Source organism: Ctenopharyngodon idella, chromosome 14 (genome assembly GCF_019924925.1).
Source record: "Ctenopharyngodon idella isolate HZGC_01 chromosome 14, HZGC01, whole genome shotgun sequence".
NCBI lineage: Eukaryota > Metazoa > Chordata > Actinopteri > Cypriniformes > Xenocyprididae > Ctenopharyngodon > Ctenopharyngodon idella.
In genome coordinates, this window is record NC_067233.1 from 18,275,020 (window position 1) to 18,301,243 (window position 26,224).

General features: G+C 36.6%; 1 protein-coding gene across 6 annotated transcripts in view; it reads left to right on the forward strand.

The window, feature by feature from the left end:
- Positions 1 to 3,029: 3,029 nt before the first annotated feature.
- The window catches only part of LOC127494417 (transcription factor COE3), a 123,689-nt gene continuing 100,494 nt past the window's right edge, over positions 3,030 to 26,224 (forward strand). For 2 of the 6 annotated variants that reach the window (XM_051860309.1, XM_051860310.1), the window contains exons 1-4: positions 3,036 to 4,174; positions 17,655 to 17,811; positions 20,477 to 20,540; positions 22,320 to 22,375. In XM_051860309.1, coding sequence (XP_051716269.1) covers positions 4,041 to 4,174; positions 17,655 to 17,811; positions 20,477 to 20,540; positions 22,320 to 22,375 — 411 coding nt within the window. In that variant the 5' untranslated portion in view covers positions 3,036 to 4,040. Of the gene's footprint in view, positions 4,175 to 17,654; positions 17,812 to 20,476; positions 20,541 to 22,319; positions 22,376 to 26,224 lie in introns of all 6 variants that reach the window. The other 4 variants (XM_051860311.1, XM_051860312.1, XM_051860314.1 and 1 more) reach the window with 3 other exon arrangements.

Below are 26,224 nucleotides of genomic sequence, written 5' to 3' on the forward strand. Positions count from 1 at the left end.
GGCAGCTTACAGTATATAGATAGATATATAGATTTTAAAAATTTTATCTGCAAACCTAGAGTGCTCGTGTCCTAAAGAGTGAATGAACATGTTGGGGGAAAAAAAAAAAAAAAAAACTATTTACAACATATGGGGGTATTCTGATCTTACTATCATGCAATTGAATATTTCAGAAAGAAACTGGAATTTTGGAGGAATAAAATGGACGTATGAAAGAGTGTAATGTTGGAACAGTGACACTACAGTATATGACTTATACTGTATACACAGTATAAGAATATTTTGGACTGGTAAAACACTCTAGAGAACCTCTTGTAACCTGTGTGTTAAATGTCCTTTTATATCTTATTGTTATGGACCTCAGAACATTTCATTTCTGATGTGGTTACTGGAGGGAATATTGACACTATCATCTCTAGAGTTCTTGGATTCCATTTTGTAATTTTTTTAAAAGGACATGCAAAAGAGGGTCCTGCCAGTGTGCCGTTCTAAGGGATCCCAAATGTTACCTAAAATATCATGTCATTTTTACAGTGAGGTTATTGTGCCTGCATTCAGGAATTCTAGTAAGTCATTGAAAGACTTGCAGGTCATTGTTAGAACACTAGATGGAGCTCTTTACCTTACAAACAAATTAATAGCATGGTCCTGATATTGTCTGTTCAGTGTATTATTTTATTTACTATTTAGATGTCATGACTTCTGTGATTTACTTTACAGTCTTATTCATTTAAAACTTATATTGTTTGATGTTTGCTCAAATTATCACGGCGTGACAATTAGCACTTAGCCTGATTCTAAACAGACTGTAATTTTATTGTATTTTACTGAGAACAGACCAGCTCACGTGTATTTATCAATAAACAATAATAAAAAAAAAAACATTTTATCCATATAAAATGCTGTTGTAAGCCGCCAAATCTCTCATCTCAAAACATCCCAGTAATTTGTATTTAAACTCTTGAGGTCCTAATTTAATATCAGTCGTTGCACATTTAAGGTGATTCAAAACATTGCAATCTTTTGAAAGGAGTGTAATAGAAAAATGAAATAAATAATAATAAAAATGTTAAGCTTTTGAAGAACACCACATTAAGTAAGTTTATATATGCTCGAGCTAATTTCACGATTATTGATGATTAATGTCCTGGCAAGAAACATTGCTTGTTTTTTTTGTTGTTGTTTTTTAAACTCGACGGCCACTAGGTGGAAACAACCGCTTGAATCTGACAGAAAGATGTAGTGACTTCAATTAACCTGGAACAGTGAGCTACATGCGCAAAGACAAGATATATTAAGTGTGTTTTTGTCTCGATTTTTGTTTAAGATAAATTTCAGTTCTAACATATTCCGTCATTAAATCTAATAAAAATGCCATTGCAATTATATCTCGTTTTCCCCTAAATATGTTCAGTGATATTTGATAAACTGTGCACTCCAAACTACAATGCAAAGCATAGCCCAGTCAAGTTTTTTTTTTCCGTAGCAAAATATAAGACGGATGTATATTGGATCAATGAATATTACTCAAATAGCAAAACAGACGTTTACAAACCGCTCGTGCAGTTAAAACGGCTCACATGATGTTTTACAATTTGACAGCGTCCCTTTCCGCGGAATACATGTAATATTATAGGAATGATAGAGTAAAAAAATATATATGTTCTTGGGTTGCCATACATGAACATTTGATAGAGAACTGCCAAACAATCGAAAGTGCCTGAAATACAGCGTTAGAAAATAATTTTCTACTTAAAACACCCAGGGCTTTCAAAACATCGGACGTCGCAGAAATATTTATCGCGTTCTGGGAGAGTTACGAAAAGCGCACAATAGCATGAGACATTTATCACGAATAGAATCTTTATGTCCTTGTCTTGTGTGTAACGTGTTAGTTTCGAAGTAACATGGTGTTGCAGATGCTGTGTTTTGGGTATTGACCCTTTAACCTCCTCTAAAATATAGAATAGGAAAGAATCTTTATACACCTAGTCTTGTGTGTTTTAGTTCGTAACACAACATAAGTTTCTGATGACTCTGATTATTGATCTTCACCCTCCACTCAAATATAGAATAGAATGTTTTATTAGTGGTCAGGGGTCATGCTCCGTTTCAGCCAGTTCAGGCCAGACAGGGATCGTGTTGTTTTCTACATGTCTTTCATGAACATCGGGCTGCTTTTCTGTCGCTTCAAGTATTTTGTCGTTGAGCGAGAAGTGCACGCGGTATGAAACATTTTCGTGCCCTCAAAAAAGTTTTCAGACAGCAAAAAAGCAAGATAATACTTTTGTACATTTTTTTAAAAAAAAGAAGACTGTGAAGATGCTTTAGCAAAATAACTACACAAATAGTCCCACAGTTGTTATTATTTAATAATAATAATGTATAAAATATGAAGGAATCTGAGGTAAAAACAAACCTTTGATATGTTAAAGCAGATGACTGCATTATACGATATGGGCACTGCATTAGTCAATAATATTTTTTTAGGTGAAATTGGGTTTGTATTTTTTTCTTAAATCCCACTGGGTCGTTTTCTGACTGTGAGCTCTGAGATAGCCCTGTAATAAATATTTAATCAGGCATCATTTGGTGGAATTCAGAATAATGGCAAAGAACACCAGAAACCCTTAATAGGCTACAATGCGAGTTTGCACAATTAAAAATGTATTTTGGAAATTAATGTGTATATGAGCAAAAACATTATACTATTTTCTGGATTCATTTTACTTAAATTATATAATAATTGTTAATATAATTTAATTTATTTTATATTTATATTGCAGGCGGGCTAATAATAATAATAATAATAACAATAATATGATTATTATTACTATTATTATCATCAGATTTCGTGCAGCTGTAAATAACCTTGCGGTTTCTCAGATTTGATTATTTCTTCTAATTCATCGAGCAGGAGGACAACTTCATTCCCCGAGGTTTTACAAAATTAAGAGATGTCACTATTTAATAATACTAATGAATATTACTTTATTATAGAATTATTATAGAATATTACTGTGCTGCGTCATCTGTGGAAACACCATTAAGTTCTAGAGAACATAATCTACTGTACAGTATGCTTAGGATCCGCATTCACTCACTGTTTAATATCAAATCATACCGGCTGCACTTTTAGACAAAATTGACTCCTGGAAAACGGTATAATCGATTATATTTTAATCTTGATAGATGAAATGCATCGAGAATGTTCCTGGGTATTAAAGGCAAGTGTCAGGTTAAACTTGGAAAGCACGAGACCACTTTCACTGGCAGAGCGCTCAGTCCCTCTAACATCAGCTGAGTTTTTGCGGCGAATTTTGAAAATGACGCAAGGGATGACCGCGACCAATCAGAGCTCAGAACGGAGATTGACATGTAAATGACTTTGCCTTTTAAGGGCAAGTCTCCGCCCTCGTCAAGTCCACGCTTGTCCCCCCCGAGAGCGCTGGAGCCGCGGAACCCGAGAGAAGGTGCGCTCCGCTGGGACACAGGAGGCATAAAGAGACGGGGAGGGAGGGAATGAGATTTCTTGCTACCCAATCCCTCTTTTCCCCAGGGACAGCAAGCCTTCCCTGGTCCATCCCTCCCTCTTGTTTGGTAATCATTTCATTTTACTCCTTTTTGAAGCAGTCGCCCGTTTTATCCCACTTTTCATTTCACAATCCCGTGCGCGTCTGTTCGCCTTCTTCTTCAGAGCAAGTTCGCGTTCTCCCCTCGTTCTCCCCGCGACGAGAAGGTCTGCTTGATCCCGGCTGATCGTTTCCTTTGAGATGCTCCACAGCTCTTGCCTTCTCTCCACCCTCTTTTAACTAGAGACCGGTTAATCTTGAGTGAACTGAACTTGGGTTTGGAATCTAAAAGAAAGAGGAACACCCAAAGGGATACGGCAGCGCGTCTTTGGATAAGGACCTCTTTCCCCTTGTTGCACTTTGGGGAAGATTTTTTCCCTTTCAGTTGGTTTTTGTTAATCCAGGTGGTGCAGGAGGATTATTCCACTCGAGCTGGTGTAGAGAGACATCCCCCAGAAGGCTATTTTCATGTTCTCCATCCAGGACGGTCTCCCACGGGGAGCCTTGACCATGAAAGAAGAGCCCCTTACGAGTGGCATGACGCCGGTGCGCTCTTGGATGCAGAGCGCGGGGATACTGGATGCCAACACAGCTGCGCAAAGGTAAACATCACCAACAAGCTCCAAGTTGTTCATATTCCAAGTAGTTGGGTGCGTGAAACGGAGTGTCGTTAGAGGAAGCGCTTTGCCACAGTTCTAAGAGTGTTTCGAAACCATTTGTTTTGAATCTGTAAGTGCTAGTACAAGGACGTCGCGCACAGCACAGTATCCCGGTCAGTTTGTCGGCTGTTATTTAGTTGTAGACGTGTTGAAACTGATTGCGCCTCGTTAGTCGCTGCTCGCGCCGCTCTAGAAAGGCGGACTCCGATTACACTGCCTGTCACACATGAGAAAACATTGTTCTACCTGATTTCTCTGTGCTTCAAAGAGAGCTGAAGATCTGTCAGTTTGTCTCGGGTAGGAATCTCCCGCTCATTTCGCGCTAATCCGGTGATGTTTCACGTGCATCTCTAGTGAGAATAACTGACAAGCATGAGTTATAGTTTGTTTGAAAAGAAAATATGCGATACACTGAAATGTCCTATAGTTGATTCAAATGATCTTAAATTATTTATTCTGATATATCTCATTTTACAGAATATAACCTCCGTGTGGGGAGAAAATGAGTTTGTGAGGCTATAGTAAACAAAACTATTAGGCCTGTTTTCAAAAACAGAAAAGTCAAACCGTCGTAATGCAAATCAAACCAAACATTTGCGCTTGAATCAAAGTTAGTTTTAGGACTGCGAGTTCCTCCGCATATACTCTACCCTGGGTTCTAGAATGATGTTGAAACGCCGAGGAAATGTGTGCTGTTCTGTCCCAGCCTTCAAAGAGAGACCTGGGATTTTGAGAAATACGTATATGTTACACTTAAGTTGACTTGTAGAAGTTTTACGCAGAGGGACAAAAATGTGTTTGAGCAATTTGAAAAAAAATCTGATAGCAGCTCAAAATGATTATTATATGATATCATGTTAAAACTGTTAGAAAAATATAGGAGTAGAGAAAATGGGAAAAACAGGAAGCATCAGACTAATTCTGTCAAATGAATTGTATATTAATGGAATAATAAGACAGGCACGTTTTTTTTTTTTAGAAAATATACGTGTGTTTCTGGACCAAAATTCTTTTTTTCTTACTTTATAAACTCACAGAGAAAATTGACAAGGACTTAAGGAATACTAGATCTGCTAATTTAGTGCTATTGATTATTCCTTTTTAGGATATTTTAGTTCAATTAAAAACTTTATGTAGGCTATCTATTATATAAATTTAATTTGGTTACAGCAGGGCCAAACGTGCGGGCTACAATAAATTAACATATATAAATACGATTTTATGTGATATATATACTAAATTTAGCAGTAAAATGCAGTTAATGAGGCGGGTTGTTATTTTCTGCTGGTGTGTAGAAAAAGTATGCATCCTGAAATCAAAACATCTTCAGGACATACACTGAAGTAAGCTTTCGAAGCGTTTTTTAATGTAGCTACAAATAATCTTACAGTTCATTAAAAACATGTAGCCTACAAAGAGAGATATGCTGCGTTTACATGTTTTCGTGATTCCCTTAAAAATCCCTGCGGTATATTAATATTGCATATTGTGAAGGCTGGATAAAGTTGATGTTTCAAACTTACACGGAGGTCAGCTGCCGTGTACAAGTGGCCGAAATCACCTGCCCATCCGCAGCCTTATATGCGCTAAAAAAAGTCACGAACACCTTGTAGATCACCAGTATTTGCAGATGGAACTGTGGATGTTTTACTATGATATTAATTAGAGACAAAAAATGCACAGTCTTTGGGCATCTAATTACCCTAGATGGGATAAACTCACATCTTGAATTATTTATTTGGGGGAGAAAATAGTCGCATTGCATGTAAGTTACAATGCATAGGCATTCGCATGCAAAAAAATCATATGGAATTTGACAAGAAAAAAGTACGTTTTATGTGCACTTATTTATTTAATTATTTAAAAAAAAAATATCGCGCGTTTTATAGTCATTTCTAATGCATAAAGTTGTGATAAAAGGCCGTGTATGCTCATCATACAGCAGGGCTACAGGAAAAAGTCACTTATAAATGTTAATACCAAAAAGGCTCCCTTATAATAAATAATTTGCTCTAGCCAATTATCAGCCTCATACACAACACAAAATTCTCCCGCGCTCCTTACAAACGCAAACTATAAAGAAAGTGTCATGATAGCATCTTAAACTAAGATTAAAATAATTAAAAAGGCTACTTAAATGATTAAAAAGCGTTCTTAATTTTTGCATAGCAAACAGTTGTTATAATCCTTCATTCATGTTAGTATTGTATATATGCATGAATGGTTTAGTTAACTGTCAGGTAAAATAGCTATACATGCACCTCTTCTGCTTCTACTTTAAATCTATCCTCTTTCTTGCTCTCTCACTCTCTTTATAATTCATCCTAGCGCATTTTTTAATAGAATTAGTGCTCCATTTTAATCTCAAATATACACTGATGGCAGGATATCAGTTTTATGGGTGCAGTAAAGGGTGTTCTCTTAAGAGACAGTAAAGTGAGTGAATCTAGACAAAAGAAGCAAAAATGAGAGCTTAATTTTATTTGAATCCTTAATGTGATCCTGTAAATAATACCATGTGTTGGCTGTGGTGGTGATAGGTAGGTGTCTAGGGTTGAGCTTGGTGGAAAGTGCAACCTTTTTTTGGATTAGTGCTGTCAAAGTAAACAAGGAAAGTCATTATTTTGACACATTGAGAATTTGCGTTGAATTTTAACTGCAAAAATGAGGATTCATGTATGATCCCTTTATTATTACCCACATCATTTTAATATCTAATCAGAGTTCAAAAACACAGTGTGAATTTTCGTTCAGCGTAAACTTGTTTGCATTTTTACGCAATCTAGATTGATGTAGATGGAGCTGGCTGAACAGGTTTGTGATGCTCAGGCAGCTCGGGGGTACGTTTGTGGGGTCCATCTCCCCCCGAGCATTTCTCTCTCTCTCTTTCGCTCGTTCTCTCTGGGCCTAGGGGTGAGTGAGAGGGCCGCACAGCTGGGGAACAGATTTCGATTGACCCTTTCACCGATTCCGTACCCCTACACTGTAAAACCTGGCAAAGTGAATTATGTCGCCTCTGTTTTGTCCACTGGGGGGGAGAAGGAGGGGTCAGACTAATGAAGTCCAGACCCCCAGGCTTTTTATATAATATATATATATATATATATATATATATATATATACATATATATATTAAAAAAGCACTTTCTCTCCACACCATCCCAAAATCCCTTGCGCGCTGAAAGACAGAATGCAATGGCGGGATACATACTATTTTTACATGTTGCAACACCAACTAAATATGCAACTGGACGATACAGAAATAGCACTTGGCTGCTCAAAAAAAGTTGTTCATGCAAGTTTAAAACATGTCCGTATTCTTAAATACACTAAAACACTCACTGAATCACAAAACGCACCTGATTTACAGGGTCTCGCTCTGTTCTATCTCAGTCGACGCCTGCATACTGGAATGTAACACAGAGAAACAAGTGTTTTAGAAACAGCTGCCCCATAACATGCTAGCGATTAGCGGCCGGCTGCAGGGCCACCTCGGTAATGACCCCATTAGAAACGTACAGGTGACCAGTTAATGATTTCAGCTGTAGGCCACTAACGATTTTAGAAGTTTTTTTAGAGCAGTGTGAGCGAGAGAAAGAACCGAGTGCTGTAATTTGTAGTGTGTGTGCAGATCTGGCAGGTGCAGTCGGGCTAAACCTACAGCAAACATGCACAAGTGCAATACTAATAAAACACACGCAGACACTTCACACACACAGCACGGCCTCTTATGTAGAGCTCTCTCAGTCCAGCTGAGGAGAGACATGTGACTAGTGCATTGATCAAGGCGTCCAGAGCAGATCAGTTACAATGAGGCCCTGACTAATTTTCACTCTCTCTCATGATTGAAAGAAAAACAAATATATTGCAATTTGGAGGGATACAATAATCGGAAAGGAATTCAATGTGATTAAAGTATAAAGAATGATATTAGGATGTAACAAATGTAAATACCTGTTTCCTATGCACTTGATACACTTCTGCCGCTCTATTCTTTGTCACATGCTCAATTAGAGTGTCCTAATCGCATGAAACATTTGTCTGTAATTTAGCCGTCCAGCTCCAGGAAATAACTTCTCACTGTGCAATGGTTTACTTGTCTCGGTGCAATTACGAACAAATTAGAAATTAGCTGGAAGCATTTAGCACTGGCTGGTTATACACTTTTACGATTAAAGAAGCTGAGTATTATGTTTCCGACGTGTTGGAGTGTCTGAAGGTGCCGTCAGCTGTTTGAATTTGTTTGTGGATGTGTGTTAATCTTTATGGCTAGTTACACTGGCTTTATAGTATGATTAGCAATCATTGTGTGAACGGCATTCAGCTTTATTATAATGAAAACCATTATTTGGATACATTAAAAGCTCTTTTTATATTTTCTCAAAACCAAAAAAAGACACATTTAGTTACTCAGACTTGCATGAGGTGTCTGTTAAAACTGAATCAGCATTCAAAAACCTTTATGAGGCATATCACATGACATTACTTTGCATAAAAAAAGTCTGGGTTCATAATCATATGTAGCCTACATGTCCTTGTTTTGTCACAGCTGTGGAGCGTTCCACACTGACATCCCATAGCCCACGATAGCGAGCGATAAACAAACGGGGCTGAATTTGATTAGATGTCTAATCTGTGAGTGAGCCGTGAGTCTATTGACTCAGATCATCTCTCGTTGAGAGCTACAATCAGTGAGCAATGATGGTACATCAACTCCTCTGACTCCACGGGCCATTCAGCAGAGCACCTTCTCTTTGGAGTAATACGTCAAAAGAGACGTTTAGCTAAATATTGGTGGCAAAAGCAGTGTTTTGTGTGCACGAAAGAGAGTGTCTTTTCAGTCGATCATTGTTTTTTGTGTAAATTCAGATTTTGTTCAATGCGTTTATTTAAAACATGCTTTTAATTGGCATTGTTTAAACCACTGCATGATTTGATTCCATTTAGATTGAGATTATTTAAAATCATCAATCAAAAAAAAAAGTATCCCAAATAAATAAATGATTAATGACATTGAAAAAAAAAATATTTTGGCTTTTTTGAGAACCAAGCATGTTATATAAACCGGTATACATGTAACCAAACATATCGGGGTATATTGAAAGAAAAAGAAAAAAAAAGTAAAGGAAAACAGTGTACATCTTAAACAATTACATATGAAGTTTGTATTGCTTTCAAGTTTTTACTTTTAGATTTTTTTCCAAATACATTTTAATGTCAATTCAAATTGTTCAAACATAGGCATTTTTGCAAACCATTGGACTATATGAATATAATAATGATCAAATATAGTAATTAAATAAAAAATATAAGTACGTTTTTTTTTTTATCACCATCCAATGAGAAAAACCTTAACATCAATGTACTTTTAGAACTGAACTCTCTGATGCATGATGTCCAAAATAAGCCGTTTTTTTTTCTTTTCTTTTTTTTTTTTAAGTTACCTTAAGTGATAACTTTTGACCCTTACCCGTAATTCTATACGTCTTCTTCATACATCATTATTATTATTATAATTTTTTTTTACTTCTGTTGCATTGGATATGCATACCTCTATCAAAATACATAATTTGGGGGACTAATATAGTCAAACCAAAATTTATTCAGACATCTTGAACATTTCATTCATTAATACAGTTTATTCACTATAGTTAAAAAAAAATGGTAATAAAATATGACAAGATTTCAGAGTTAAACTGTGTGAGAACAAAAATTAATCTTAATTATGTCTGATGACACTTAAGCAAAACATGGTCAGGTCAAAGTGTCTGAATAATTTTTGGTTCCAAATTTTTATCAATTTTACTGGTAGTCCGCTGTATGAAGAATGTTTGGGTATAATATGTCACAGTTTACTTTATTTTGCTATCCTCACTTACATAAATGAACTATAGTGTCCTGCACCCACTAGTAAAAATATATCAAAAATATCAAAAATGTCTAAATAATTTTTGGTTTGACTGTGTATATATATATATATATATATATATTTCTCTGTTTTTCTTTATTTTTTATTTAATAATTCATGCATCAGGGGTTATGGGAACACAATCAGGGACAGAGAGGCATGTAAAGATTACTTTTCGGATGTCTGTAAAGTGTTAGTATTTGTGTGTGTGTGAATAAAACGGCGAGCAGGCGGTGGCAGTGGTGCAGGCAGCTGGTGATGTATGTGCCAGCTTATCGCTGGGAGACGTGACAGACAGGCCGTTTGTGTTTGTGTGGCAATAGAAATCATGGAGAAATGACAGGCCTTTCTTTATGCAAAGATCCTCTCAGACACGTTTGCTTTGACTTACGGCCACCCGTTACTGTGCAGCGGTGACAAATGCCTCTATTACTCTCTGCACTCAGTCATTCCAGGAAGGTTTTCTTATGATTCCACGTCGTAACATCCAATTAGCGATAAAGAAACAAAGATGCCGACTATCCATAAACGCAATCAGCACATCTGGCGGAGCGCTTTCACCTCAGATAACAGCCATGTAAAATAGACATTTTTATACTTTAGGGGGATCTAAATTGCCCATTTTGACAATTTACAATGCACAAGGCTTGTGTTGAACAATTAAATCACAACATACTTGAGTCGAGAGAGCATGAGAGCTACATAGATGAAATCGCAACAGGCCAAGTGAACCAAAAAAAAAGACCCGGTTTGACCACAAGTGGGATTTAGGTTTCAAAACAACCTCTTCTTCTCTCTCTTTTCCTATTCTCGTTCTGTTTCTGCTCTCTACTAATCCCAATATGCTGCCCGTGCTCCTACAGCGCTTTAGTCCTCAACTCATTAAATCTTATTACACAGCTAATAAGCGCTAACCAAACATACCGCTGCCATGCTGACTGCCCGCTGCCGCCCCCCAACACCACACGAGTGCACACACACACACACACACACACACATAAGCATGGGCAAATGTATGCCACAGTAATTGTCTCTTTCTGCATAAATTACTCCTCATGTAAACATAGAGTATGTGCATATCTTAGTATCCACCATCCTCCAAAATACTTCCACACGGACCCTGATGAGCACAAGAAAAGCAAGCATGCTCTGGTTCTCAGCTTCCTCCTTTCTCATTTGGTCTGTTTTGGACATTTTATTAGAGTAAAGGTCAAATATGATTTCCTTATGTGGGTTTATTTAGAGAATAATCTGCCATTGCAGATTTCTGATGAAGGCAGTTGCTTTATCAACCAATCTTAGCTGATATTATCCAGCCATGTAACCTTTTTTTTTTTTTTTTGACGAGACCTTTCTGAGAGGGAAACTGGGACCTGAGACCTTTCTGAAAGGACGGAAGCAACAAAAGAGAACAAGAAATTATTAAAAAAGTGAAAATGAGGAAGGAAGAGTGCAAGAGAGAGAGAAATTTACATTTACTTGTTGGATCAGCACGTTGGCGCACAGCCAGGGCAGAGATGATTTTTCCGCGTCACATTTGTATAAACAGAGTGCTGCTGTACGGCTCATTAGTTCGATAGTGAGAGAGAGAGACGAGCTGTAGTTAAAGACTTCCCTTTGTCACAGTCCATCACAGGCGTGATTAATGTCACCAAGATGTGGGGCTGAGACCGTGATGCCACACATATGCCACACACACAGTACCTGTGTCATATATAATTTTGCAGGCGTTTTAACAGACACCTCATGGAAAAATAAGTAACAAGTAATACTGGTTGATATAGTCAATACAGAATTGATACACTACCGTTTTTGAAAAAAGATGAATACATTTATTCAGCAAGAGTGCATTTAATTGATCAAAAGTGACAGTAAAGAAATTTGTAATGTTACTTTTAAACTTTTTATTCAAAGAATCCTGATAAAAAATGCATCAAGGTTTCCACAAAAATAATAAGCAGCACAACTGTTTGTAACATTGATAAAAATAAATGTTTCTTCAGCATATTTTTGAAGGATCATGTGACACAGAAGACTGTAGTGAGAATATACATTTTAAAGTATATTAAAATAGAAATAGTTGTTTAAAATTGTAATAACAATTCCCTGTTTTTACCGCATTTTTGATCAAATAAATGCAGCTTTGGTGAGCAGATACTACTTTCAAAACATTACAAATGTTACCAACCTCAAATGAAGGGTAGTGCATATAAAAGATAACTTGAAATCAGAACTCATTTTCTTTATTCTCATTGACTTTATTTTGGGGGCTGCAGAGATCCCATGATTAAAGTGTATAAATAATAATAGTAATTTCAAAATTGACATTTTTTCTTATTCATTTAATATGGTCTCCTGACCTAATCAAAATCCATTTCACAGAAAATAAACTTGTTTTATTATATTTTTCTACAATGTAATGAAAGTGTTTCTTGTCCAGTACATTGCAGAAAAATATAATAAAACAAATTTAAATAAACACTTGGCAGGAGTGTGGATACCAGTCAGGAAATTGGGTACGTTTACACGACAATGATGTACTAAAAACGTAAAATGTTTTTCCTTCGTGTTTTTTGCGTAGAGGCGACCATGTTGTCAAAATGATCCCCATTCACACAGATCCGTGAAAACAACTGAAAACGCTGTATCATGCATGCCAGGCCAGTAGTTGGCGATGTCACTTTGTAAAGAAACACTACGCGCCTATAGACTGAACACGTAATACGCATCCGCAGGACATAAGTGTTTTCACAGATTCACGTTTTTGTTGTTTACATGGAGAAAAAAGTAGCGTATTGTTTTCAAAGACTTGCACTTTGCATTTTCAGGCCCCCAAAACATCGTTGTTATGTAAATAAATGACCAAAACGCATAAAAAGTTTTCAGTTTTTAGTTTAAAACGGTGTCATGCAAACTGCCCTTCATTTTATAGATGTGAGTCCTTAAAGTAATGTGACATTTTTCATGCAGGACTTTTAAAATATGTTCCCAAATTCATTACTTCAGTCTTAAGTATGCATCTTTTACAATGCTTAATAACTTTATCGACCTCTGAAACATCTTTTCTTTTTTGCTGACGTAATCTAAGCCACATTGGCTGGAAAAATAATAGTAACCAATAACGTAGCCTGACATGTAATGATCCAGTCAAATCCTACTTGATAGCTGATAACAAGTACTGCTCTACATTATTTGAATACCAAATATTCTGTTTTACTCTGAAATACGACACGTTGTGAGATGTGTTGTAAATGACATATTTGCCTTAGAGTGGTGCAGGGATGACGTCAAAACCCGGAAGACTAATTCGCCATTGATTTCCTTGTGATTGTCCCTATGGGTTTTTATAATGGGGTTTTTCAATTTCAATTGGTAAACATAACTTGACGATACTTGTACGTTTTTTTTCTACATCGTAAACTGCACACACTCCCCAAACGTTCTTATCTAGTTACTTATTATTTTAAAATAAACATAACAGCTTTGAAATTCATGTTTTCAAATCTTATTTTACTCATACATTGAAAACCCCAATTATAAAAACCATAGGAAAATCTTGTGGGAACCACTGGCAAATTAGTCTTCCGGTTTTTGACGTCATTCCTGCACCACTCTATGTTAAAATTTCAATCTTAAACAATTTTATTTAGCGTTATTTTGCAGTGAAAAGATTTTTTTATTGAGATGTACTGTACATGTGAAGGCATCACTCACAAACGTCATCTAACTCCTCAATATCTCAACAGTTCCTGCTGTATCCTGTATCGGCAGATTGTTCTCCTCTGCATGTTCATTAGCAGATGATTTCAGAGTTTGAGTCTCTGTGCTTAGTATCTATTTCCCTCAAGTGTTCAGGCCCTTGAGCTGTGAGGATCTTAGCCTGGGGTTACTTTTTTCATTTAACATAATTAGACTTTGCTGTATCGCATTAAGCCTGCAGTGTGCAAAGGGCCGCAGACTGAACCACCGACTGCCATTGCATAAAGAAACACGGCGCTCTCGTATTCTGAAATGTCATCATTACAAACCCTTCAGCTCCTACTACGAGTGGTTTATTGTTAAAGCGGTTCTGTGAGACTGTATTTATTGATTCAAATAAAAGTCTTCAAGTGGAGGGTGTTTTTACGTCCAGAATTGTGTCAGAACGTGGGTTGTTTCTGGCTTGCATGCTTTTTTTCCTTTTATTTCTCTCTGCTCTGTGACGAGAAGATGTCAAACAGTGTGTTTAACAGAGACCGTTGTGAGAGCGTGTGCTGTAGCCGTCCGTTAGCGACTGATTTACACGGCTCTGCTGTCTATGTGTGTGTGTTTGTCACCTCGATAGCTGTTATTTCAATACGGAGCGAGTGAGAGCTGTCCAATCGTGCCTGCCTCTGACTCACAACTGCTGGAGTGGATATGGCAGCAATCAACATAATTAAAATAATAACACTAACAAGCTTTCCGAGTCGATCGTTTCCTGCACGTAAAGATCCGTGCTCTGCGAGAGTGTGCGGGAACGCTGTCTCTCTCCTTCACCCCATCAGAAACATGATGCCTGGCTTTGTAACCGAGCTGATGGAGTAATGGAGAGGAGCTCATGATGCAATGCGTGTGTGTTTAAGTGTGATGCTGGGTTTTTTTTTTCTTTATCTCCCCCACAAATGTGTCATTTTGTATTTCTGTCTTCCTATGTGAAGGTGATAATTTGTGTTTACATGTGCTTGTGCATTTCATGCAGTGCAGATGCAGGATTCGGGCCCAAACTGTTGATGTATACAGTATATTTATGTATTATTATTTGCTAATTCTTTTATAATTATTATGCATGGAGCTAATTTAAAAGGATCATTCATATAAATTTGAACCTAAAATCTTAAAGTGTTTCTAAATAATCGACATGTTACATGTCCACTAACAACATTTTTTTTGGCATAATATAATATATAATATCTTATTGTGATCTTGTCGTATCGTCTTATTTTGTATGCCTTTTTCTTATTGCATTTAGAGGGCATCTGTCAGACTTAGCACCGCCCTGACCAGTCAGACTGCTAAAGATCTTCACTGCGAATCAATTACTACAGATGAAGAAGATCATATTTCCCATTTACGTTGAAGTCATCCGCTTTAAAAGTGCTCCTCCCAGAATCCCCCTCCCACAGCCTCTTCTGTGAAAGCTGTTTTTGCCTTCAGTGTAGTAACCTCAACTTCACGAATGAGATTTCACCAGGCTCGGATACAAATGAAGCATTAAGCCCTGGTAATAGTACTGGGGAGGGGTCAGGCTTTATTAATGTCCTATCAGGGGAATATCTCAACGAGCGGAGACAGAGAGCAGGCCGCTTTCCAAAACACTGGCTCCCCACCCCGAGCCCAGCAGATGAACAAATATTTATGTATGAGCATATTTTTGAGATTCAAATGCATTTCGGCCCACCTCGTCAGGGTAACGAGTAAATAATGAACAGACTTAACAATGACAGCTGCAATTTATGTCTGTGGACATTACGCACTTTTTCATTTAATGATTTAGGGAATTATAAATATTACAGGGCATTTGTTTTGCCTTAAAGGTGATGCAATTTTTTCTATTAATTATGTTAAAATACTTTCTCCGTTTTTGTTGTTTAAGAAAGAAGTCTGCTCACCAAGGCTGCATTTATTTGATCAAAAATACACTAAAAGACTACATAATGCCACACAGTAAAAATACTATAATTTTAACACAACTGTTTTCCATTTTAATATATTTTAAAATGTAATTTATTCCTGTGATGACAAAGCTGAATTTTCAGCATCATTACTCAGTCTTCAATGTCACATGATCCTTCTGAAATCATTCTAATATGCTGATTTGGTGCTCAAAAAAAAACAACAACAACAACAACAAACATTTCTTATTATTATATTTGAAAGCAGCTGTGCTGCTTAAATTTGTTTGGAAAATATGATACATTTTTTTTTTCATTTAGCATTTATTAGAAATAGTCATCAGTAATGTGCGTTTGGGGCGGGACTATCTGTTTGGCAACCAATGGCAGATGCGTTCGGGAAACCTGTTTGAAACAAGTCATTATTTTTGGCGATACTAATTGGTACATCATCACCTTTACATACATAAATTTAGTGTGGGTCAAACGATTAATCGCGTCCAAAATAAAAGTTTGTGTTTACATAATATATGTGTGTGTACTGTGTATATTTATTATGTATATATATATATATATATATAGTATATATAAATAAACACACATGCATGTATATATTAAACAAAAATATTTTATATTTATTTATAAAATATTTATATTTATATATCATATAAATTATATATAAATATATATACATGTAAATATTTCTCAAATACATGTATTTTTGTGTATTTATATATACATAATAAATATACACAGTACAAACACATCACGATTAATCGTTTGACAGCCCTAAAATAAATACATAAATATTTATCTATAATTATTTATTATGTTGTTATCATTTAATATTTGAATACATGTCACATTTCTTTGTTAAAATGTAATGTGGAAAAAGTGTTCGAGTTAGACTGAGTGCTTGATGTCAGTTTCTGCTTGAGGGAAGGGATGCATGCATTACCACCCTATTAAAAATACAGATCACCTGCATTTTAATCTTCCTTCCTTTACTTCAGGCCTTCATCTCTCTCTGAGGACCATGTGTCCACTGATCCAGGTATGGGAAGATGATCAGTGCTTGCATCAGTGGACTTTGGCTGACGGTTTGATTGATAGGTGGACGTGTAGGGTTGGCGTAGAGGTGCGGGCCTCCTTCTCTCAGGCTGCGGGAGGATCCTCAGTCTCTGTCAGTCCGTCTTTGCCACGCGTTCTAATCGATGCTCAAGTGCGCGAGTCAGGATGGAAGCTTCTATCGGCTGAACCCTAGGGAGGCCCGAGCAGGTTTGACTGACAGGTCAGGGAAAGAGGAACGCAGCAGTTGCCAAGGCGAGCCGTACCCAGTAGCGTTTGGCAGCCGCAAAGGCAGACGGTGCCTTCTGGGGTCCCCGCTCCGCGCCAGATTCCAATTGTTGAGGTGGCAGAGCAGAGAGGGGCAGACAATAGAGTTCATGGCACACACAGGGCATGAGAAAACAAGCCAAATATCTCTCTTCTAACACCTCTCAGTAATGTCCTGTTATCTCTCTTTGTAACAGCTTGTTTGCGTTTCCTGTAGTATTTCCTGTCTTTATCATTTTACGGATTTGATTTGGGATTGTCGTACAAGTATACATGGGAGTTTGCATATTCCCATGTAGAAAAATGTTGTGATTCACATGCAGATCTTGTAGACATTGCGACATCGATAGACATCGATGTAGACATTGCGGTGACTTTTCAACAACACGCCGTTATATATTTATATGCAATGTGATATTATTTGTAAAAGTTCATGTGAAACTGCCACTTCATCTTTCTGCAAGCTCATATTTTGAGGGATTATTTGGGTTACAGTACATTAATCTCTCTGCCTCTTTCTCTCCATCTCTCTCTCTCTCTCTTGTAGTGGTGTGGGTTTGGCAAGAGCCCATTATGAGAAGCAGCCTCCATCGAACCTGCGCAAGTCAAACTTCTTCCACTTTGTGCTGGCCCTGTATGACCGGCAGGGACAACCCGTCGAGATCGAGAGAACCTCCTACGTGGATTTTGTGGAAAAAGACAAAGTAAGCACTCTGTCACTAATAGCCGCCGCTCTACAACGCAACAGGATTTGTGATATGCTGGGGTGCTGCTTATTGAACTTAGAGAACATGCTAAGAATGTACTGTATGGTATAATTGTTTGTAGATGCATTTTTTTAAATAAAGAAAAAAAGTTGTGTTAGAATAAAACCTAGAAATAATTCTGATAAAGCTGAAAAGTTCTCATAGATTTTATTTTAAAATCTTTGAAAACCTAAAATTTTGAGACATAAAGATTTTACGTCATCTCACACTTTGATTAGTTTTATTTTTATTGTTGCATGGGTTAAAATCATTGTTTATTTTTAGAAATTAATCTGATTGTAGTTTTTGTAGGTTAAAAGTAATAAATAATAATATATGTTAATATATCGTAACATTAAAAAAAAATTCCTAAACATTTTCCAAACCCCCCTCAACAATGTTTAATATAAAGTTGTTTAATTAAAAAAAAAAAAAAAAAAGTTTTATTAACCAAAAAAATGTTAATAAATACTTTTTGATCATACACATTCATTATTTGAAATTATCATCTTGTGTTTTGGATGTATCATTCCTAGATGCTGTTAATATTATAAAACTACACCAACAATTTCTTTAACATTTCCCAAACCCTCTGCAACAATGTAAGAATTGCAGCAATCCGCACAATGTGTATATATATATATATATATATATGTGTGTGTATGTATATATATTACTTTTAAATCTATTATATATTAAATTATTTTTTTGTTGTTGTTGTTGTGTGGATGCAGTGTGTATGCATGAGATCTAAGTTCAGGGCTTCACACTCACATTATCTCACACACAATATTGTCATTCTCAATAGTAGCAGTACCAAATAATACATCTAGGGGGCAGCAATGAGACCACTTTTTTTCATAAGAAGTGCATTAACAATATTATTTAAAATGTTCTTACTAACTTTAAAGCATCATCATTTTTAATTAAATTTTACTATAAAATATTAAGCTTTTATAAGAAAACACTGTTTAGCATATATTACCTCACATTATTTTATTCTTCTTCTGAGTCTGATTCTCAGGATTAGCATCATGGGAATAAATCTTGCTCTTTCCCAAAGCGTTGCTCTAAAAATCGCCCCTTCACGGTACCACTAGCTCCATTCTGGAGTGTAGTCGTGTGTTTGTACCTGCTAGCCCCGCGGTGTGTGTCGGAGGGTAGTCCTGCTTACCCCGCGGTGTGTGTGTCGGGGGGTTGTTCTCAGTAAAAGGTTACAGAGAACAGCTCCGCCCACCATCATGTGGGACGGGGTCCAGCTGGCACGGTCAGCGCTCTGTCCTCACTGTCCGTTCACCTCTGCCATAACCCCCGCCCAGCATCCCCCTACACACTCCTCCACTCCACCCTGGGTTGCTGCCAAGACGCTACCACTGAACTTGGCAGTGAGGAGATAGAGAAAGACTGACGACATGTGTGGGTGTGTCGTGTTCCTGCGTCTCATTGGATTGATGTTACATCAGGGGGAAATAACTCACCTGAAGCCTGGATGTGATGCTTAAATGTAAACCTCACACGATCTTAGTCCAAAGAGTGAAATCAAATAGGCTCACATTTGGATGCACTGCAGTTCCTGTGCTGTGATTTCGAAATAATTTCAGAGTGAATGATTTTGGTTCTCACGAAAGACTTGAAGTAAGCCTTCAAACTAAGTCAGTAAGATTAAAAAGAAAAAAGAAAAAAAGCCTTTTATTGAGCATTGAGGATACTTCAAATTGCTCAAAAGTGACAATAAAGACATTTATAAGTTCACAAAATATTCTGTTTCAAAGAAATGCTGTTCTTTTGAACTTTATATTCATCAAATAATCCTGAAATAAAGTATCATACTGTTGTTTCCACAAAAATATTAAGCAGCACAACAATTTTTAACATTGGTAATAATAAGAAATGTTTCTTGAGCTGCAAGTCAGCATATTAAAATGATTTGTGAAGGATCATGTGACACTGAAGACTGAAGTAATGATACTGAAAATTCAGTTTTGACGTGACAGGAATAAGTTACATTTTAAAATATTTCTTTTATTAATATAATTTGATTTTTTTTTTTTTTTACTTTTTTTTTTTTGTAAAAAAATCTTACCGACCCCAAACTGTTGACCGGCACTGTATTCAAGACTGTAAGTAAGAGTGGATTGTCAAACCTGAATAAATAAACATCTAGTTGTGAATGTATTCTTATTTGGTTGTAATTTTTGCTAATTGTCATCATTGTTGTAGTGATGTCATAATGATCAGAGTCATTACCATGACATTCACAATTCAGATCTGAAGGTCAATGTGCTGAGATTAATGGAAAAAGCTTTAATAAATGACCCCAATAAACACAGTACACACTGTAAAAAAGAATTGTTGGGTTAACTTAAAAAAGTAAGTTACCTGGTTGCCTTAAAATTTTGAGTTTATTGAAATAAAAAATTTGAGTTAATACAATGAAGGCGATTGATTTAATCAACAGAAACTCAGAATATTAAGCTATCTGAACCACATTAATTATTGAAGTTGATTTGACAAAAGAAAAAATGTTGTGATAGCAAATCATGAAAGTAAGTTTTTACAGTATGTATATGTATGTTGTTTTTGATTCTCATACATTGTCCTACTTGCTTTTGTGTCCTTTTAGGAATACAATGGTGAGAAGACCAACAATGGCATCCACTACAGGTTACAGCTTCTCTACAGCAACGGTGAGGCCCATACTGCTCCTCCAAACCTTTTCCATATCCCATCAATAACAAAGACATATTGCGAGGCAGAGCGGGGCCAACTGTAAACGATATGTAACCACAATCATGCAACATGTCTCATCACATCTGGGAGAGTATTTGAGAGCTCCATCTGTTTATCCTGAGAAGAGTTCATGCTGTTGAACACATTTGCCACCCTTTCACAGTTTACGCTCATGTCTAATGTCATTCCACGCTACTCACCCACACAGACACATTAAACATGGTCTCATTTAGCTCTTAGTTCTTAGTAAGTACATACAGACTGGCTACATCTGTCAGAGCAGGTATGATGTTACACATGTCAATATTAGTCATTTAAATAGTGATTTATAATACACGCACATTGGCATCACAGGAATATATTATATATTAAAAATAGAAAAGTTATTTTAAATTGTAATATTTCACAGTATTGCTATTTTTACTGTATTTTTGATTAAATAAATGCAGCCTTGGTGAGCATAAGAGGCTTCTTTCAAAAACATATATATAAATATTATATTCATATTTGCATAATATATGCAAAAGTTAAGTAGGTGTTTTTTAAGAACAATTTATTGACCTACACAGTCATAGTAACACTTTAAAGTAACTTTCATTAAACATTGTTACATTATTCAATGCTTAACAGATCTTCAGTTAAAGAATTATCACCCAAAAATTAAAATTATGTTATCATTTATCCTCATGTTGTTTCAAACCCATATGACTTTCTTTTTTCGCTCGACCACAAAAGGAGAAATCCTGGTCGCGTTTTGTTTACAATGAATTATGAGCTTTTAAGCTTCAAAAAAATGAAATAGCTCCATAAAAGTATCATAGAAATGATCCAACAACTTGTGTACAATATTTCAGGTCTTCTGAATACATGCAATATCTTTGTCATTTATAAGAGAAGTAGCGATATCCAGTTCATGAACAAATAATTCTTTTGAGTTGGATTTTTTCAATAAATCTGTTCATCCTTTTCCCAAAACCTGACTGATTCATTTATGCATTCAGTTCAGATTTGGAATGACATTAGGTTGAATAAATGAAGTGAACTATTCCTTTAATGTACATTTAAACAGTTAAAAATGCCACCTTGAAATATCTGAAAATTAAAAAGAAAGTTATTATAAAGTTTGACTCAACATGTATGCTATAAGAAGAGTCAGAACCAAAGACTCAAAACAAGACTGTTCTCTTCTCTTGCTCTCCTTAGCGTAATACTAACAGCCAGTGATGAGTGATTTGTCTGTATATGTGGATTCTCTGTCATCCACCAGCGCAGAGACAGCAGGGCAAGAGAAAATGCGAGCTCTCACACTTTAAGGCGGGAAGATCATAAATAATAGAAAAACTGAGCCGAGTTTGTTTTTGCTAAGAAGCGTTAGCGGAATAGCTCAGTCAGCACGACAAACATAACAGAATGCGCATAAACGTACTGTAGGGAAAAGAATATTAAAACAAATTAATTTCCACGATTTTCATAAGAAATGAGTCCCCTTATGTCGACTTTTCAAAACAATTGGGCTTTGCGTTTGGGGCTGGCTTTCTGTTTTGTTTGCTCAAAGAGCCTTTTAATTTGAACACACACTTGATTCTACAAGTATTTGTGTTGAAATATGGCACATTACATTTTTTTACTATGCAACTGAGCAGGATTGCATTATATGAAGAGCATATGAGAACATTTTTGCATCCGAGATGAATGGTTTTGTGTCTAATATATATTTATTCTATTTAATCTTGCAGGTATCAGGACAGAACAGGATCTGTACGTTCGATTAATAGACTCCATGACTAAACAGGTAAGCAATTTTTAAGTTTATTTTCAATGTTTTTTTTTTGTTTTGTTTTTTAATTCTTCTCCACTCTGAAAGTTGCATAGTAATGTTTATAAAAAGTATATCCGACCTTACCTGGATACATGCATACTCACGCTAAGCGGTATGTACTATATAGCAAATCTCAACTGCTTGATTGTCATATCGTTGATAAATGTTAACTATATTAGCACTCGATTTATTAAAAGTTGTATATAGTACGTCCTACTTTACTTGCATTCACACAGTATCAATATCCTCATATAAAGCAATATATACTCTATTGCAAATCCACAGTTCTCTATATAAAGTTGTATATAATAATAATTCATTTATATAGCACTTTTCTCTGCACTCAAAGCACTTTACATATGTAAGGGGGGAATCTCCTTAATCACCACCAATGTGCAGCATCCACCTGGATGATGCAACGGCAGCCATACTGCACCAGCACTCCCACCACACACCAGCTTATTGGTGGAGAGGAGACAGAGTGATGAAGCCAAACAGTATATATAGTATATGGGGATGATTAGGAGGCTATGATTAGGATGGCAAATTTGGCCAGGATGCTGGGGTTACACCCCTAATTTTTTTTGAAGGACATTCTGGGATTTTTTATGACCACAGAGAGTCAGGACCTCATTTTAACGTTTCATCCGAAGGACGAGTAACGAGTATAACTATCCAACTTGTATCCAGCCGCATACATGCAGTACATTCATGTAAAGCAATATATAGTTTATAGCAAATATTTTGTCACAAAATGTAACTATATTATCAGCCATCTCTTTAAAGGGTTTGTTCACCCAGAAATGAAAATTCTGTCATTAATTACTAACCCTCATGTTGTTCCAAACCCTAAGACTTTCGATTTGAATTTAGGCTTATATTCACATGTAAACATTCATCAACTCACACATCAGTTGTGGTAAACAGAAGCTCAAGCATGTTTGCTTGATGCGTACGAGAACCAATGAGGTTCATTCTCTTGTGTTACGCAGCATGTTTGAGCTTTCGCAAGAGGTTTGTTCTCATGCGTCATTCAGATTCAGTTGAGCTTCTGTTTATGTTCGCTGATCAATGTTTATATGTGAGTAAAAGCCTAAATTAAATCTGTTCATCATAAAAAGCAATCAAGTCTCTTCAAAAAAAAAAAAAAAAAAAAAAAGGACTAAACCGCTCAATTCACATGAATTAATTTTACGATCTCTATATGAACTTTTTGAAGCATCAAAATTTAAATTGCGTAGCTGTCTATGGAGGGACAGAAAGCTCTCAGATATCATCAAAAAGAACTTAATTTGTTTTTCTGAAGATGAATGAAGGTCTTACAGGTTTGGAACAACATGAGGGTGAGTAATTAATGACAGAATTTTCATTTTTGGGTGAACTAACCCTTTAAGGATAAGTATGTACAACTTTATCTGCACACATACAGTACATTCACGTAAAGTGATAAATAGTGTATAACAAATCTCAACTGCTTGATTGCCTGTATAATGTAAATTATATTAACGCTCAGCTCTAATCTGCTAAATGCGACTATAAGGCATGGTGATATTAAGATATTATAAACAATAACGTCATGCTTTTCTAAAAAAGTAAAGCTGCTTTGAACAACGTGTATTGTAAAAAGCGCTATACAAATAAATTTAACATGGCTTAAAGTGCATTTGATATGGACCCCACGTGCAAATAAAAGTGCCATTAGAGATGCCTCTCACACCCTGAACTCAGTCCTGCACCTGCATGCTTCGTTCCATCGTGAAATGGACCAGACTTCAACCCCCTCCAGTCTTCGTATGGCCTATCCTTTCCCCAGCCCAGCAGGTCCCACTGTCACTACGTGTCAGCCTGTCTCAGATCAATATGGCAACCAGTTCCTCGACAAAGCATCAACCCCGGAGACCAATCAATAGGCCTTAATGTAGCTGCAGAGCCGACACGCTGGAGACAATAATCCTCCCGATGACAAAAAAGGGCTGTAGCTGTGCGCGCCCGTAAAATCCTTCCCCCCTACCCGCGCACGCAGCCTTTACATATGTGCATCAACAGCGAAGCTGCAAATATCGATCAACAATGGACACGTTTTTCTTCTAATTGAGAATAAGAGGGAGAAGTATCTTGGTTGAGCTATGCTGCCTCCAATTTGAACATTTCCTCAAAATTAATTTTGCAAAATAGCTTTGTTCTACTAATCAAATTATTTCTTGTAAGGTGAGATGACTTAATTAACGTACCAGGAAAGAGTGTGTTTGGAGTTCATGGAAGAGTTGTAACACTATTCCATATCGCTGGAGTCAGACGTGCTTGAAGACCTGGGGTGGGGCCACTACTATGGCGCCAGCAATGTGAATCAAGAACGATGATATATAAATATCGACCCGATCCACCTCCCGACCCCCTCCGATACCAAATCCCCTCCCCCTTCGACAAAATTGGAGGATGGTGATGAAGAGGAAGAGACTTTCATAGGCAGCGGAGAGAAAGATCAATAATGTAGAAGTGGTCGTTATCCTAAAAGTATTGTTCCCTAGGGCATTGGGTCAACCCCGTCTGGCCGACTGACCAGAGTCGAGTAAGATGGAGGATAGTTTGAGGCGGATTGTATTTTGTGTTCCTTAGTGTGTGTGTGTGTGTGTGTTTATGATGGATTCATCTTTACTGGTGATTGGGATGAGGTCTGGTTGGAAGGGGGGTGAGTCCTTTAACTTCCTTGATATGCACTGATCATCCGTCATTCAGGCCAGGCATGACAGCCTGATGACGGATGCCTGGGAGGAGGCCTCTCTTTCGGGGCCTGGCTGGCCATCTGGCTGCTTGGGTTGGATGCTGATGGGGAGAACGGGAAGATTGTTACTCCACATGAGCCCCAGCAGCGTCTGGATCCCCCTCAGATCGCTGCATACATCCAACCGCCAATGACCAGATTTAGCTTTTAGCATATGTTAAAGTTGTCAGCATGCTTCGAACCAAAAACATGACTAATGACCAGGTGTCAAAATCCTAAACATTTATCTTGAGCAATCACTGGTTTCAGGATGAGCTAAAGAAGGGGTTGGCCAAGTCTCGAAACAATTTTTAAAAAGTGAATACTATCCTCCAAACTACACTACCACTCAAAAGTACTGTTTATATATATATATATATATATATATATATATATATATAAAACAATATATACTTTTATTCAGTAAGGACTTAAATTGATAAAAAAATGACAATGAAGACATTTATGTGTCAAAAGATTTCTATTGCAAATAAATGTTCTTCTTTTGAAATCCAAAGTGTATTGAAAGCATGTATTATGGTTTCCACAAAAATATTAAGCAGCACAACTGTTTTCAGCATTGATAATAAGAAGAAATGATTCTTGAGCAGCAAATCATCATATTAGAAAGATTTCTGAATGATCATGTGACACTGAAGACTGGAGTGTTGATGCTGAAAATTCAGCTTCGCTTTCAAGAATAAATTACTTTTAAAAATATTTTGAAATAAAAAACAAATAAATAGCTGTTGGGTGAACACATTCATTCACTTCTGGGGTAAGGTGTCACATTGTATTAAATTAACTTTTTTTCCTGGATAATAATTGTGCAATATTTTTTTTAGCCAACATATTGTATGTAAAACTGTCAAATCAATCAAATTCTGTCATCATTTACTCCCCCACAAGTTGTTCCAAACCTGGAAAAATTTCTTTGTTCTATTGTACAGAAAGGAAAATATTTGGAAGAATGTTTGTAACCAAGCAGATCTCGCCCCCTATTGACTACCATAGTATTTTTTTCCTACTATGGTAGTCAATGGGTGGGCGAGATCTGCTTG